The sequence below is a fragment of the Cervus elaphus genome, chromosome X (genome assembly GCF_910594005.1).
Source record: "Cervus elaphus chromosome X, mCerEla1.1, whole genome shotgun sequence".
Lineage (NCBI taxonomy): Eukaryota > Metazoa > Chordata > Mammalia > Artiodactyla > Cervidae > Cervus > Cervus elaphus.
In genome coordinates, this window is record NC_057848.1 from 123921279 (window position 1) to 123937286 (window position 16008).

Below are 16008 nucleotides of genomic sequence, written 5' to 3' on the forward strand. Positions count from 1 at the left end.
TCCCTTCTCTTCCTGCCTTCAATCTTTCCCAGCATCAGGGTCTTTTCAAATGAGTTACCTCTTCGCATCAGGTGGCCAAAGTATTGGAGTTTCAGCTTCAGCATCAGTCCTACCAATGAACACCCAGGACTGATCTGCTTTAGGATGGACTGGTTGGATCTCCTCACAGTCCAAGGGACTCTCAAGAGTCTTCTCCAACACCACAGTTCAAAAGCATCAATTCTTCGGCACTCAGTTTTCTTTATAGTCCAACTCTCACATCCATACATGACTACTGGAAAAACCATAGCCTTGACTAGATGGAACTTTGTGGACAAAGTAATGTCTCTGCTTTTTAATATGCTGTCTAGGTTGGTCATAACTTTCCTTCCAAGGAGTAAGCGTCTTTAAATTTCATGGCTGCAATCACCATCTGCAGTGGTTTTGGAGCCCCCAAAAATAAAGTCAGCGACTGTTTCCCCTGTTTTCCCATCTATTTGCCATGAAGTGATGGGACCAGATGCCATGATCTTCGTTTTTTGAATGTTGAGCTTTAAGCCAACTTTTTCACTTTCCTCTTTCACTTTGATCTTGAGTAAGCACCAACAATGGACATCACAGCCCCACCCAGACTGCCCCCCGCCCTTGGAACTCAGTAGTCTCTGTGTCCCACATCTGAGCTTTCCACCTGGTTGTGGTAGCCCTAGATCCAGTGCTGTGCTGCACTGTGGATAAGTGGGTCTGGAGCAGTCACTCGATTGGGGTTGGCACTGGGGCAGTTGTGGGAAACCTGGCAGTCACTGAGGCAGTCCTTACTCTGCCCTGCCTTGTTGGTAAGCTAGTACACACATGCTTCTCATGCTCAATCCAAGCTTCTCACAGCACTGTTGTTAGTCCCTGTAGTCCTCCAATCAGTCAAGAGGGCTTGTCTTCCCTGTGTCAGATCCTGGGCCATCCCAATCTGTGGCTCAAACAGCTTACTCCCCAGGGTGAATCTCCACCCACGTAATCTCCCTGTTCCTCTGAGTTCCCTCCCAGGGGTACAGGGCCTGACCTGATTGCTTTTCTTCCCTCCCTGCCTAATTACGGATGAATTTTTCTTGTTGTCTTGGTTGTACAGGAGTCCTTCCACCAGTTTCCAGTTAGTTTTCAGTGAGAATTGTTCCATATGTAGATGTGTTTTTTATGTGTTCATGGGGCAAGGTGAGTTGCACGTCTCCTTCTATTCGACCATCTTGATAGGTCTATTTTCTTATTGCTATTCTCTATTTGACGGGTCATTGTCAGCATACTTTAATTCTTTAGATATGGTTTCCTTTAGGTCTTTGAATGTATTTATAGGAGCTGATTGAAAGTGTTTATTTACTATGTCCTATATACATATGCCCTCAGAGACAGTTTCTATTGACTGGTTTTTGTCCTGAGTATAAGCCACATATTATTATTTCTTTGCAAGTTTTGTAATTTTTTATTTGACATTGGACAGTTTTGATAACATAGCAACTCTGGACTTATGACTCCTCCTTCCCAAAGCACTGTAGTTGCTGCTTTTTTAGTTTATTTGTTTAGTGATATATCTACACTAATTCTGGACAGTCTGTCTCTCCTGCAATGTGTAGCCTGATGTCCTTGCTCAGATTTTTACTTTTAATTCATGTCATTTTTAAGTCCAGCTTCCTAGGAGTCTCCGTAGGATCATCATAGCTTATTAATCAGCCAATGATTAGTCAAAGGTTGTGCAGAAACATCTTGGGCCAATAAAGCTTTCATTTTTACAAAAGGGATCAATGTGTATAACCTACATTAAAAATACATTAAAAATTCAAGCAATTTATGTCTGGCTTTTATTGTTTTCCTTGTGCAGGTCTCATGTTCAACCAGGTATGAATATGTAATTGGGGCTCTTCTTGGCCCCTCCTGAGTCTGTATGTAGCCATGTATATCTACACAATCTTCCAGATTTCCAAGACTATATGGGAGCTTATCCAAGCCCTTTATGGTTGTTTTATTGCTCAGATCTCCCAGTTAAATTTTTGGTATGGTGTATTGCAATCACAGGCAACTAAGGTATATGTCCCACCTGATTGTTTGCCATTGATTTTGCTATTATTTTTGACAATGCTCTGGGCTTGAGGGCTTCTTTATTTTCATTGAAAAAATGTGTTTCTTGTCTCAAGATCAGGTAAATCATTGCTCACCTTTTATTCTACCTGTTATTTTTTCCTTTACATTTATGTCTATAACAAATTTGTCTAGAATTTATGTGTAGTAAGGCTCTAACATGATGTGTTTTCCCCAAATACCAGCCCAATTTTCTCAACAATTATTAACAATTCATCTATTCCTCATTGATTTGAGAAGCTTTCTTTAGCATATTTTAAGTTATCATGTGTCTAGAGTCTCACTCAGTATTAGCTGCACTAAAACAATGACCTGTCAATTTTTGTGCCAGTATCACATCATTTTAGTATATGTTTATAATACACCCTGGCTTTTTTGTTGGTGTTGTTTGAGTCAAGACTCCTCTTACTGCTCTTTTAAAAAATAATAATCTATTCTTATTCATTTGCTTTTCCAACATACTTTAGAATTATTCTGTCAGGTGAACAAAAACTATTTCTTATGCATCTTTATATATCAGGAGGGCACATGATTAATTCAAATGTTTTATTATAGCTATGAATGAATCTTCTGCTTCTTAATAGAACTGTTCCTCTGAAGAGACACCTAAACTTTCTCCATGAATCTAGAGGACAAACTTTGTCCAATTTCATGTTGCATTTCTGGAAAATTGTTGAGTTTAGAATGAACCTATGCTAGAAATGGTAGGGCCTTGGCACATGCTTCGCCTCATTCAACAGGGCTGCATCCCACCCCTAGAAGCCTGACAGAGTTCCTCATTATCCTTCCCTTCTCAGTAGTGACTATTATATGTATTAAGTGAAGTGGGTGAAAGTTGCTCAGTCACGTCCGACTCTGCGACCCTGTTGCCTATGCAGTCCATGGAATTCTCCAGGCCAGAATACTGGAGTGAATAGCCTTTCCCTTCTCCAGGGGATCTTCCCAACTCAGGGATTGAACCCAGGTCTCCCCATTGCAGGCAGATTCTTTATCAACTGAGCTATGAGGGAAGCCCATTTTATGGGCTTATTAATACATATTATATGTGTTAATGCCTTCCTCAAACATATCAAGTTTTCCTAGTAGATACTCATTTCTCTAAGCCAACTGTCCAAGAGCTGCACCAACTTAAGTTTTAGCTACAACTTGCCCAGCATTACTTTCATAAGGGTATCTCTTAACTACAGTTAGTAGAAGCAATTGAGGAGTTTAGATTCCTAACACTCAATCAGGCCATAGTTCAATACTTCTACAGTCTTTACACTGATGGGCAATGCAGTATTTAGGATAAGTTAATTTTCATTTAAAGTTTAATTTTAAATTCCCATTAAGATTTTCTGTTAATCTTTAAAACTGTATTTTCTACCATTTTGTCTTTTAAAAATCATAGGAGTTTGAAGTTGGACAGACTTTAGTTCAAACTCTTATTAGTTATATATAAAATCTCTTATTAGTTACCTAAACTTTGTAAGTTACTTCTCTTTGACCCTTTGTTTCCTCTTCTATAAATGGAGATAAATAACACTTTTCAGATCTTTATGAGGATTAGAAGCATTGAACACAAAGGGTTGACTTAGCACATTGCCAGGTATATAACATGTAATATTATAGAACATGTTCTTTTTGATTTTGTGAACATTGCTAATTGCCTTGTGCTTTAATAATGATCTTGTATGAGTTACTGATTTTTACAGGCCAGTTCCCCCAACACTAAAAGACTTCAAATGATGCCTCTTCTTTTGGGGTTCTTAGGTCTTTTTAAAAGTAATCTTTTACCCTGCTTTTAAGGAGTGGCCTATCACTTATTGCTATCCTGGGGCTGGTTCTAAGAATAGATTCCACTCTCTGTCTCACCTCCCTTACAATTTTCTGCTTCTAATTTGTTCTACACTGGGAAATCAGATGACCAAACTGTCAGAAATGTGTCTAAATTAAGAATAAAGAGGTTGATCAGAAGGCTAAGGGGTTCTCTTCAGAAGAATATAGAATCTATTAGAGCATAGTCTTTGTGATAGTGGGCAGAGCTGTTAATAAGTCGTTTTTACTTATTTTCATGTTCTTGGATGTGTTTCAAAAACCCAGAGAATCAAATAAACGGGAAAATGAGCTACTACTATACTTTTGAAAAAAAAAAAAGATAAACAAAACATGTAATTCTAGAGTTAATATGAGATAATGTAGGGCTGTGACCCAGGAATGTGCTAGGAGCTAGGAGGAATGAATATAATCGATTATTCTTATTGGGAAGACTTGTTAAGTCACCAATCTTAACATCAAGGTAGTTAGAATATTAACATATATTAAGCATCTATTATGTGATTATGTGATAGGGCCCCTGCATGTATTATCTCAATCCTCAAACAGCTCTGAGAAGTAAGAATTATTATACCCATTTATGGTGAGGAAATGGATACTCTAAAAGGTTAAAGTGACTTATTCAAGCTGAAAAGTGCCAGAGTCAGAATTTAAGGTTTGTTCAATTTCAAAGCTCAAAAATCTGTAACCCTCTGGTGATTTGTAAGGACGGACTTCCTCTTTGTACAAAATTTACTTACTCTACATCAGCAATGATGAGAACATTTAATAAAAAAAACTGAATACCATCAACAATTACAATGATATATATCAAGTGCCTAGGAATTAATTTAAAATGCAGAAGACCTTTATGAAAGAATATTAACTCTACTTAGGACATAAAGTTTGGTACACCTGAAATTAATATAATATTGCAAATCAACTATACTTCAAAAAAGACAGAAAGAGAGATCTGAATAAAGGGAAAGGTAAACTATGATCTTAGGGTAGAAGGACAACATTATAAAGATGTCAATTCTCCCTAAATTAATCTATAAATCCAATTCATTGACCAAAAAACCCAACAAGATTTCATGGAAAATGGACTAATTCTAAATAATATATGGAAGATTAAAGATTCATGTGGTTCAGGAGTAGTCAGTACAAGTCTGAAACAAGAAAAGCAAAGAGTAGAGATTTAACCTACCTGCTATTAAGGCAAATTACAAGCCCTTCATAAATGAATGAACGTGATATTGGTGAGGGAGCAAATAGGCAATGGAACAAAATAAAATTCAGGGATGAAGTCAAGTATATATAGGAACTTGGTACCTAGGAATGGTGGTAACACAAATCAATGGGGAGAGAAGAGATAATTTAATAAATGGAGTTGGGAAAACTGGATTATTATGTAGAGAAAATAAAACTAGACTCTTTCTTAATGCATATACAGAATAAATAAACACTGAAGACCTGATATGGAAGGCAATATTATAAAAATATAATGTAAACAGTTACATCATAGTTACAGAAAAAGTAGAAACATCTATGACCCATGGGTAGGGAAGAATTTATTAAATAAGATCCCCAGAGCACACACCATAAATGCATAGATTGATGGGTTTGACAAAATGAAATTAAATACTCATTGGTTAGGGGTAAAGTGTACTGATATCTGCCATTTACTTGGAAATGAATCAAAAAGGATAGATAAATGGATGGATAGAGATAGAGGGATAGTTATATTGGATAAAGCTGTTATTATTAATAATTATAGAATCTAAGTGGTGGTCATATGAGTGTTTGCCATACTATTCTTCCAATTTTTCTTTATATGTATGTATGTATATGGGCTTCCCAGGTGGTGCAGTGGTAAAGAATCCGCCTGCCAATGCAAGAGAAGCGGGTTTAATTTCTGGGTCGGGAAGATCCCCTGGAGTAGGAAATGGCAACATACTCCAGTATTCTTGTCTGGAAAAAATCCCATGAACAGAGGAACCAAGTGGGCTACAGTCCATGGGGTCACAAAGAATCAGACATGACTGAGTCACTGAGCAAAGCACACATATATGTATGTGTATGTGTGTGTGTGTGTGGGGGGGCTTCCCTGATGGCTCAGATGGTAGAGTCAGTCTGTAATGCAGGAGACCTGGGTTTGATCCCTGGGTTGGGAAGATCCCCTGGAGAAGGGAATGGCTACCCACTCCAGTATTCTTGCATGAAGAATTCCATGGACACAGGAGCCTAATATATATATATGTGTATATGTGTACACATATATATAGGCCATGCCATATGGTATGGCATGCAGAATCTTAATTCCCTGACCAGGAACCCATGGCTCCTGCAGTTGAAGCAGAGTCTTAACCACTGGATGGCCAAGGAAGTCCCAATTTTCTGTATGTATGAAATCATAACAATGAAAAGCCAGTGAAAGTGAAATAATTTTGTTCAAAAAGAATATTGTACATAAAGTTTTAAAAAACTGTGGCTGACTGGAAAAGAAATTTGACACATAAACACACAGATATAGAAAAGGTATCTGCTATATTTGTATGTCTATACATATATATATATATCTCACAAGAAAACTTATGTAATCAGCAAGGAAAAGATAAAATAACCTAAAAGAAAATTTGCAAGATAAATAGGCACTTCAGAGAATGAGAAAACAAACAGCTAATATATTATATATAAAGTAGGAAAGTGAAATTGAAAGTTGCTCAGTCGTGTCCAACTCTTTGCGACCCCATTGCCTATGCAGTCCATGGAATTCTCCAGGCCAGAACACTGGGGTGGGAAGCCTTTCCCTTCTCCAGGGGATCTTCCCAACCCAGGGATTGAACCCAGGTGTACCCCATTGCAGGCAGACTCTTTACCAGCTGAGCCACAAGGGAAGCCCAAGAATACTGGAGTGGGTAGCCTATCCCTTCTTCAGCGGATCTTCCCGACCCAGGAATTGAACCAGGGTCTCCTGTATTGCAGGCAGTCTCTTTACCAACTGAGCTATCAGAGAAGCCCTATATATAAAATAGAAGATCAAATAAATGCTAAGTAAAATAAAAGATACTACTTGAAACCCAATGGATTGGCAAAAATTAAGAAGTTATATAAGAACTGGCAATAATATGAAGAAATAGAAACTCTTATGCACCATTCATAATTTAGAACAAATTTCTAGAGAAATCTGGTAATATTTGGTGAAAAATTCATATGCACATTTTATAGGATCCAGGACTTCTTCTCCAAAATGCACACTTCAGATAAACTGACACAGGAACACAAAGAGACAGAGAAATCTGTGAAGATATTCCCTGCAGCACTGTTTGGAATACCTAAGAACTGGAAACTATCAATCAAAGAACAAATAAAGTACTGTGATATCGGTACATGTTGGAATATAATTCAGCAGTCATCAGGAATGAACCATATATGAATATGGATAGATCTAAAAAAGAACACTGAGTGAAAAAAGTAATAAATAGAATGAGATGTACAACATAATAACTCTTGTGTTTAAAAAGAAAAAAAAATCTACACAAATAAACATCACTAGAGATTGTACATGGATATGGATCTTGCCAACCAAGGGATTGAACCCAGGTTTCCTGCACTGCAGGCAGATTCTTTTACCGTCTGAGCTACTAGGGAAGCCCATATATGTGTCATGGCAATATAAGTCTAAAGTCAACATAAAACCTTCCCACTTCAAAATACCATAAAAACCACTTGCTTAAGGGAAATGTCAAAAAAGTAAAAGAGAAATGAACTGACCACTTCCAGGTCACATGGCTTACCGGAGTACACAGCACATGAGCAGCAGATGGGTGGGGACGTTAGCTGGATTGAGCATACTGGGTGTGTCTGACTTCATACAGGCCAGGAAGGCACGCATCCTTCTGTTTTTGTCCTCAACTGCTTTGCCTAGCCAGAGCTTCTTGAGGTTGGGGCAAGTCCATTCCCGAAATGTCAGTGCAGACACCAGCTCTGGGGTTTGAGGTGACTTCCCTTTATAGGCAGACCACTCTTTAAGAATCACTGAAGGAACTAAAAGACAGAAATTGAGGAAAAACAGGTTATAGAGACTCTGAGCAGTTTGCTGCTGGTCACAACTGACAGAATCCATCACACTTCAACATCTTTGTATTTTCTGTCACTATAATTTTTATTGTTAGCAGCAGAAATGGTGAGAGTAGTAAGCATTTATCAGATGCTTGGTATGTATTAAGTATTTTATATATAAATGTAAATCTTACTCTTCTAGACAAACCTGAGAGAGAAACATTATGATTATATTATCACAAAATATAGTACCCATTTTATAAATGAAAAACAATCAAAGCTTAACTGTTACATAGTTCTACAGTCATATAGTAGTCCATCCATTATTCATAGGCAATACATTCCAAGACCCCCAACGGACACCCAAAACCATGCATAGTACTGAATCCTGTATATACTATGGTTTTTCCTATACCTATAAACCTATGATAAAGGTATGCAAGAGATTAACAACAATAATGAAATAGAACAATTATAATATACTGTAATAAAAGTTATCTCAAAGTGGTCTCTCTCAAAATATCTTATTGTACAAATTTAATGCCTTTTCCATCGTAACTAAGCCCTTATCATGTTCTGTGTCCATAATTTTTGCAGTTCAAGATGTGACAGCAAAACTAGCATAAATTTCTTTTTCCTTCTTCACAATTTCACAGGTAGAAGACTTGTTCTTACCATACATCTTTTTGTTCTTAGTACAGATGCTAGCAACGTCAGCATATCATTTTTTCCTTCCCTTATTAATTATTGAGAACTTAATAATTATTAATTATTGAGAACTTTTACCTTTTCACTTAAAGAAAGCACTTTCTTGTTTCTCTTTGTCATATTTGAACTGCTAGTATCACTACTCTTGCACTTTGGAGCCATTATTAAGTAAACTAATGATTACTTGAACACAAACACTTCAACTGATTATAGGGACATCCCTGGCTGTCCAGCGGTTAATATTCCATACTTCCACTATAGCAGACACAGGTTCAATCCCTGGTTGGGGAACTAAGATCCTGCATGCCTCACTGTGTGGCCAAAAAAATAAATAAATAAAATAAAAAGATTTTAATACAATAGCAAAGATAGGAAATAGACATTGGTACAATTGTGTGTATAGTTCTATGTCACGTGTAGATTCATGCAATTATCACTGCAATCAAGATATAAAAATATTCTATCACCACAAAGATCTCTCTTGTACTACCCCTTTTATGGTCATATGCAATGCTCTCTGGCACCATCCATGATCTCTGCCAACCACAAATCTGCTCTCTATCTCTATAATTTTGTCAGTTTGAGAATGTTATATAAATTGAATCAGTATGAAACCTTTTGAGACTGGCATTTTCACTCAGCATAATGCTCTTGAGATCTATCCATGTTGATGAATATATCAATAGCTCATTCCTATTTTGATGAGTAATATGCCATGGTATAGATGTACATGGTTTACCTTTTGAAGGACATCTAGGTTACGTCCAGTTTGGAGCTATTATGAATAAAGGTGTTATGAATATTTGTGTATAAGTTCCTGCATGAAAATAAGTCTTCATTCTCTAGCATAAATGCTTCAAAAATGTAGTGCTACACACTTATTTTTAGTCTACTTTTAGTTTTAAGGAACTGCCAAATTGTATTCCAGAGTGGTGGTATCATGTTACATTCCTATCAGCAAATCATGAGTGATCCAGTTTTTCCACACTCAGTCTAGCGTGCTCTATTAACACCATTATTCATTTTAGCCATTCTGATAGATAGCTATGTAGTAATACTTCACTGTGGTTTTGATTTGCATATCTCTAACGGCTAATGACGGTGAGCATATTTTCATGTCTTTATATCCCATACATATATCTTGTTTAGTGAAATGTCTGTGAATGTCTTTTGCTGATTTTCTAATTGGATTATTTTTATATTGTTCAGTTTCGAGAGTTCTAGCAGATACTTTCTTTCAGAGTATTTCAGATAATAGTCTAGATATGTGGCACTTGTTCACCTGTGGATTTCCAATTGATCCAGTACTATTTGTTAAAAAGACAATCCTTCCTCCAATGAAGTGCTTCTGCAGCTCTGTCAAAAATCAGTTGGCTGTACTTGTGTGAGGCAATTTTTGGGTTCTCTATTCTGTTCCGTTGGTCTATACCACTGCTAATCACAGTCTTAATCACTGTAGCGACATCTTAAGTCTTATAATCAGATAGAGTGATTGCTCCCAAATTATTATTCCTTCTCAAAAATGTTTTAGCTATGCTAGGTCCTTTCTTTTCCCATATAAATATTAGAATAATCTTATCTTCATATATACAGAATCCTGATAGAATTAGATATAAACTCTGTTAAATCTATATACAATTAATTTCTGTTGAATCAGTATCAAAAAAAAAATTCCCAACAAAGTCCAGCACCAGACAATTTGATAGTGAATTCACCAAAAATTTAAAGGCGAGCTACCACCTATCCTTCTCAAATGATTCCAAAAAAATTGAAGAGGAAGGAATGCCTCTAAACTCATTCTATATAAAACAAAAATATCCTTCAATCCTAAAAGAATGACTGCAGGTATTTCTCTACACAAAAAGGAAATGATAAAAGAAGGAATTTTGGAATTATCAGGAAGGAAGAAAAAACAATGAAAAGAACAAATATATGGATAAATACAATATATTTTCTTTCTTCTGAGTTTTCTAAATTATATCTCACAGTAAGCAAAAACTGTAACAATGTCTGTAGAGAAAATAATTAAGACGATTATAAATGGAGAAAGGTAAAGAGATGCAATAGAGGTCAGGTTCACTTCACTCGAACTAGTAAAACGTCAACACCCATATAGACTGTGGTAAGTTATGTATATACAATGTAATACCCAGTAAATACACTAAAGTAGTTATATAAAGAGATACATTCAAAAACATATAGATAAATAAAAATGGAATTCTAAAGTAAGTTCACATATCTATAGGATGGGAAGGATAGGAAAACAGAGATATAAAAAACGGAACAAACAAGTAAAAATAAAATGACAGACTTAAGCTCTAACATGCCAATAATTATATTAAATGTACATAACTTGGTAAAGTAAAGTAAAGTAAATTGGTCTAATGACACCAATTAAACACACTGTGGGATCTAAAAAGGTGACACAAGGGATTCCCTGATGGTGCAGTGGTTAGGACTGGGCACTTTCACTGCCAGGGCCCAGGTCCAATCCTCGGTCAGAAAAACTAAGATCCTGCAAGCAGAGCAGTGAGGCCAAAAAAAAAAAAAAAGACACAAATGAACTTATTTGCAAAGCAGAAACAGACTCACAGACTTCAAAAACAAACTTACCGTTACCAAAGTGAAAAGGAAAGGGCTGGGAGGAAGGGATAAACTAGGAGACTGGGATTAAAACATACACACTACTATAAAGATATAAAGCAACAAGGACCTACTGAAAAGCACAGGGAACTCTATTCAGTATTCTGTAATAATCTCTATAGGAAAAGAATCTGAAAAAGAGTGGAGATACATATATATATGTATAACTGATTCACTTTGCTGTACGCCTGAAACTAACACAACACTGTAAATCAACTATACCCGAATATAAAATAAAAGTTGAAAAAAGAGTTCCTTTTCCTCCACATCCTTTGCCAATATTTGTTGTCTTTTTGATAATAACCATTCTGAAAGGTGTGAAAACTGTGGTTTTGATTTGCATTTCCCTGATGACTGGAGAAGTTGAGCATTTTTTCACCTGTCTGTTGGCCATCAGTATGTCTTTTTTAGAAAAATATCTATTCAGATCCTATGCCAATTATTTAATTGGGTTGGTTTTTTGATGTGGAGTTTAAGAATTCTTTGTATATTTTGGATATTAACCCATTGTTGGATAGATCATTCACAAATCTTTCCCAATTCAGTGAATAACCTTCCTGTTTTGTTGATAGTTTCATACGCTATGCACAGAGTTTTCAGTTTGATGAAGTACCATTGTTTATTTTTGTTTTTGTTTACCTAACATGAGGAGATATATCCAAAAAAAAAAAACCAAACAAACCCTAAGACTGACGTCAAAGAGAATAGGGCTTAGGTTTCTTTTAGAAGTTTTAATAGTTTCAGGTGTTATGTTTAACTGTTTAATCCATTGCATGTAGCTATCCAGTTTTCCCAACACCATTTATTGAAGAGGCTGTCTTTTTCCCCATTGCATATTCTTGCCTCATTTCTCATAGATAAATTACTGATATAATTTTGGGCTCATTTATGGGCTCTCCATTCAGTTCCACTGATCCATATATCTGATTATGTGCCAGTATCATTCTGTTTTGATTATTGAAGCTTTGTGTGTAATACAGTTTGAAATTAGGGACTGTGATGCCTCCTGTTTTGTTCTTTTCTTTAAAATTTACAACATTGTGTTAGTGTCAGGTGTACAGCAAAGTGATTCCATTTTATACATATATATACACATTATATATAGGCTTCCCTGGTAGCCAGGCGGTACAGAATCTGAACTTGAATACATAATACAAGATATATAATTATAACTATATAATATGTATAACATATATATGTTCTTTTTCAGATTGTTTTCTCATATAGGTTATTACAGAGTATTAAGTTGAGTTCCCTGGGCTACACGGTAGATCCTTATTGATTATCTGCTTTATGCATGCAAGCTGTGCATGCTAAGTCGCTTCAGTTGTGTCCAACTCTTTGTGATCCCAAGGACTGTAACCCACCAGGCTCCTCTGTCCATGGAATTTTCCAAGCAAGAATACAGAGTGGGTTGCCATTTCCTCCTCCAGGGGATCTTCTTGACCCAGGGATCGAACCCATGTCTCTTCTATCTCCTGCATTGGCAGGCAGGTTCTTTACCACAAGCGCTATTTATGTTAATCCAACCTCCTAATTTATCCCTTCTCCCCAACCTTTCCGCTTTGGTAACCATAAGTTTGTTTTTGAAGTCTGTAAGTCTGTTTCTGTTTTGTAAGTAAGTTCTTTTGAACAACTTTTCAGATTTTCCACATATAAGCAGTATCATACGATATTTGTCTTTCTCTGTCTGACTTACTTCACTTAGTATGATAATCTCTAGTTCCATCTGTATTGCTGCAAATGGCATTATTTCATTCTTTTTTAATGGCTTGAGTAATATCCTAATATGTGTGTGTGTGCGAGAGAGAGAGTGTGAGTGTATTCCATTATCTTCTTCATACATTACTCTATTGATGGAAATTTAGGCTGCTTTCATGTCTTGGATACTATAAATAGTGTTGCTATAACCACTGGGTTGCATCTATCTTTTCAAATTAGTTTTCACTTTTTCCAGATATATGCACAGGAGTGGGATTACTGGATCATATGGTAGTTCTAGTTTTAGTTTTTTAAGGAAAAACACCATACTGTTCTCCATGTTTTTTTTGTTTTTAAGACTTTATGGCTATTTGGGTCTTTTGTATTTCCATATAAATTTTAGAGTTGTTTTAGTTCTGTGGAAAACACTGTTGGTATTTTGATAGGGATTGTGTTGAAACTGTAGATTACCTCAGATAGTACGGTTTTTGACAATATTAACTCTATTAACTCTTCCATTTCACAAGCACTTATATCTTTCTGTTTGTGCCATCTTCAATCTCTTTCATCAAAGTCATAATTTCCTGAATATAGGTCCCTTAACACCTTGCTTAGATTTATTCCCAGGTATTTTAATTTTTTTAATTGGAGGATAATAGCTTTACAGTGTTGTACTGGTTTATTTTAATCTTTATGTGATTGTTGGGAGTTTTTGATTACTGATTCAATTTCATTAAATTGGCCTGTTCATATTTTCTATTTCTTCCAGATTTAGTCTTGGGAGATTGTACATCTCTAGGAACTTATACTTATCTTCTAAGTTGTCCATTTTATTTATTTTTTAATTTTTAAAATTTTTGTTGTATATTGGAATATAGTTGGTTAACAATGTTGTGTTAGTTTCAGGCATACTGCAGTGATTCAGCTATACATATATATGTACCTATTCTTTTTCAAATTCTTTTCCCATTTAGGTTATTTTACAGAGTACTGACCAGAGTTCCCTGATTCTTGTTATCTATTTTAAATATAGCAGTATGTACATATCAATCCCAAACTCCCAATCTCTCCTCCCACCTTCCCCCTGGTATAGGTTGTCCATTTTATTGGTGCATAATCGTCCATAGTAATCTCTTATGATCTTTTGCATTTCTGTGGTGTTGGTTATAGCTGCTCCTTTTTCATTTCTGATTTTATTGATTTGGGCCCTCTATTTTTCTTGATGAATCTAGCCAAAAATTTACCAATTTTATCACTTCAAAGAACAAGGTTTTAAGTTCATTGATCTTTCTTATTTTTAGTCTCCATGGCATTTATTTCTGTTCTGATTTTTATCATTTCTTCTACTACCTTTGGGGTTTTTGCTCCTATTTCCTACTTTCTTTAGGTGTAAGGTTAGGTTGTTTCAGATTTTTCTTTTTCCTGAGGCTGCCCTGCATCACTATGCCTCTTAGAACTGCTTTTGCTACATTCCACCGTATATACTCAATCACCATGTTTCTATTTGCATTTGTCTCTAGGTAGGTATTTGATTTCTTCTTGAATTCTTTAGTGATCCATTGATCATTTATATATGCTATTATTATTATTATTATTTATTATGTTACAATTTATTATTGTAGCATAATGCTTGGCCTCCATGTTTGAGACTTTTTTTGCAGGCTTTTTTTCCCCCTTGTAGTTAATAACTAGCTTCATATTGTTGTGGTTGGAAAAGATGCTTGATATGATTTCAGTCTTCTTAAAATTACTGTGACTTATCTTGTGGCCCAGCATGTGATCTATCCTGGAGAATGCTCCATGCACACTTGAAAAGAATGTGTATTCTGCTACTTTTGGATATAACTTCTATATATCTACTAAGTCCATTGGACTAATGTGTCATTTAAGGCCAGTGTATCATTTATATTCTGTCTGGAAGATCTGTCAACTGATGTAAGTAGGGTGTTCAAGTTCCCTAACATTAATATGCTACAGTCAACTTCTCCCTTTAGGTCTCTTAATATTTGCTTTATGTATTTAGTTGCTGCTATGTTGGCTGTATATATGTTTATAATTTTTGTATATTCTTGGATGGATCCTTTGATCATTATGTAATGTCCTTCTTTGTCTCTAGGCCTGGAGCTGGTCTTGAAAGGCTAATGGGTGGGGCTGGAGGCCAGAGGGTCCAAGGCCTGCTGTCTATCCACTAGTAGGTGAAGCCAGGTCCTGAGGCCAGTGCTGGCCCATTTGTGGGTGGAGATAGGTCCCAGTGTGTTGGAGTTGATGTTGGCCTGCAGCTGGACAGGGCTGGGTCCTGGTGTGGCTGGCAGCTCAGTATAGCAGCCAGTGTACTGGTGGGTAGGTCTGTGTATCTGCCCAGCTATCTGTCTGACCTGAAATATCCTAGGACTGGTGCTAATTGGCTGGTGGGTGGGGCTGGGTCCAGGCACTAATAAACTAAAGGGAAGGTCCCAAGATGGCACTTACAGCACCAATATACCCGTGATAGGATGAACTCCCCAAAATGGCTATGACTGGCTTGATGTCTGCACGATGATGTTTCAATTGCCTCTTGTCTCTATGGGAGGATCTCTAAATCAGCACTTGGTCTGATCCAGCCTCCTTACAAATTATTGTTTCTGTCCTGAGTCTTGGACTGTGTGAGTTTTTTGTGTATATCCTTTAACAGTGGAGCCTTTATTTTTATAAAGGCAGAAGGGACTCCATGACTTCTGATGAAAGATCAGCCTTTATTTGTATTATTTCCCTCTATATGTAAAGCATCATTTCTCTCTGGCTGCTTTCAACAATTTTTTCTGTCTTAGGATGGACAAGGGTTTAATTTCCAAACTACACAAACAGATCATACATTCAATACTGAAAAACCAAACAACCCAATCAAAAAGTGGGCAGAAGATCTAAATAGACATTTCTCCAAAGAAGGCATAAAGATGGCCAAAAGGCACATGAAAAAAAATTCTCAGCATTGCTAATTATTAGAGAAATGCAAATCAAAAC

At 36.3% G+C, this 16008-nt stretch overlaps 1 protein-coding gene across 3 annotated transcripts in view; it reads right to left on the minus strand.

Moving 5' to 3' along the window:
- The window catches only part of FAM120C (family with sequence similarity 120C), a 140357-nt gene that overhangs the window by 36589 nt on the left and 87760 nt on the right, over nt 1–16008 (minus strand). For all 3 annotated transcript variants that reach the window (XM_043895277.1, XM_043895278.1, XM_043895279.1), the window contains exon 10: nt 7692–7941. In XM_043895277.1, the coding sequence (XP_043751212.1) occupies nt 7692–7941 (250 nt within the window). The remainder of the gene's footprint in view (nt 1–7691; nt 7942–16008) is intronic.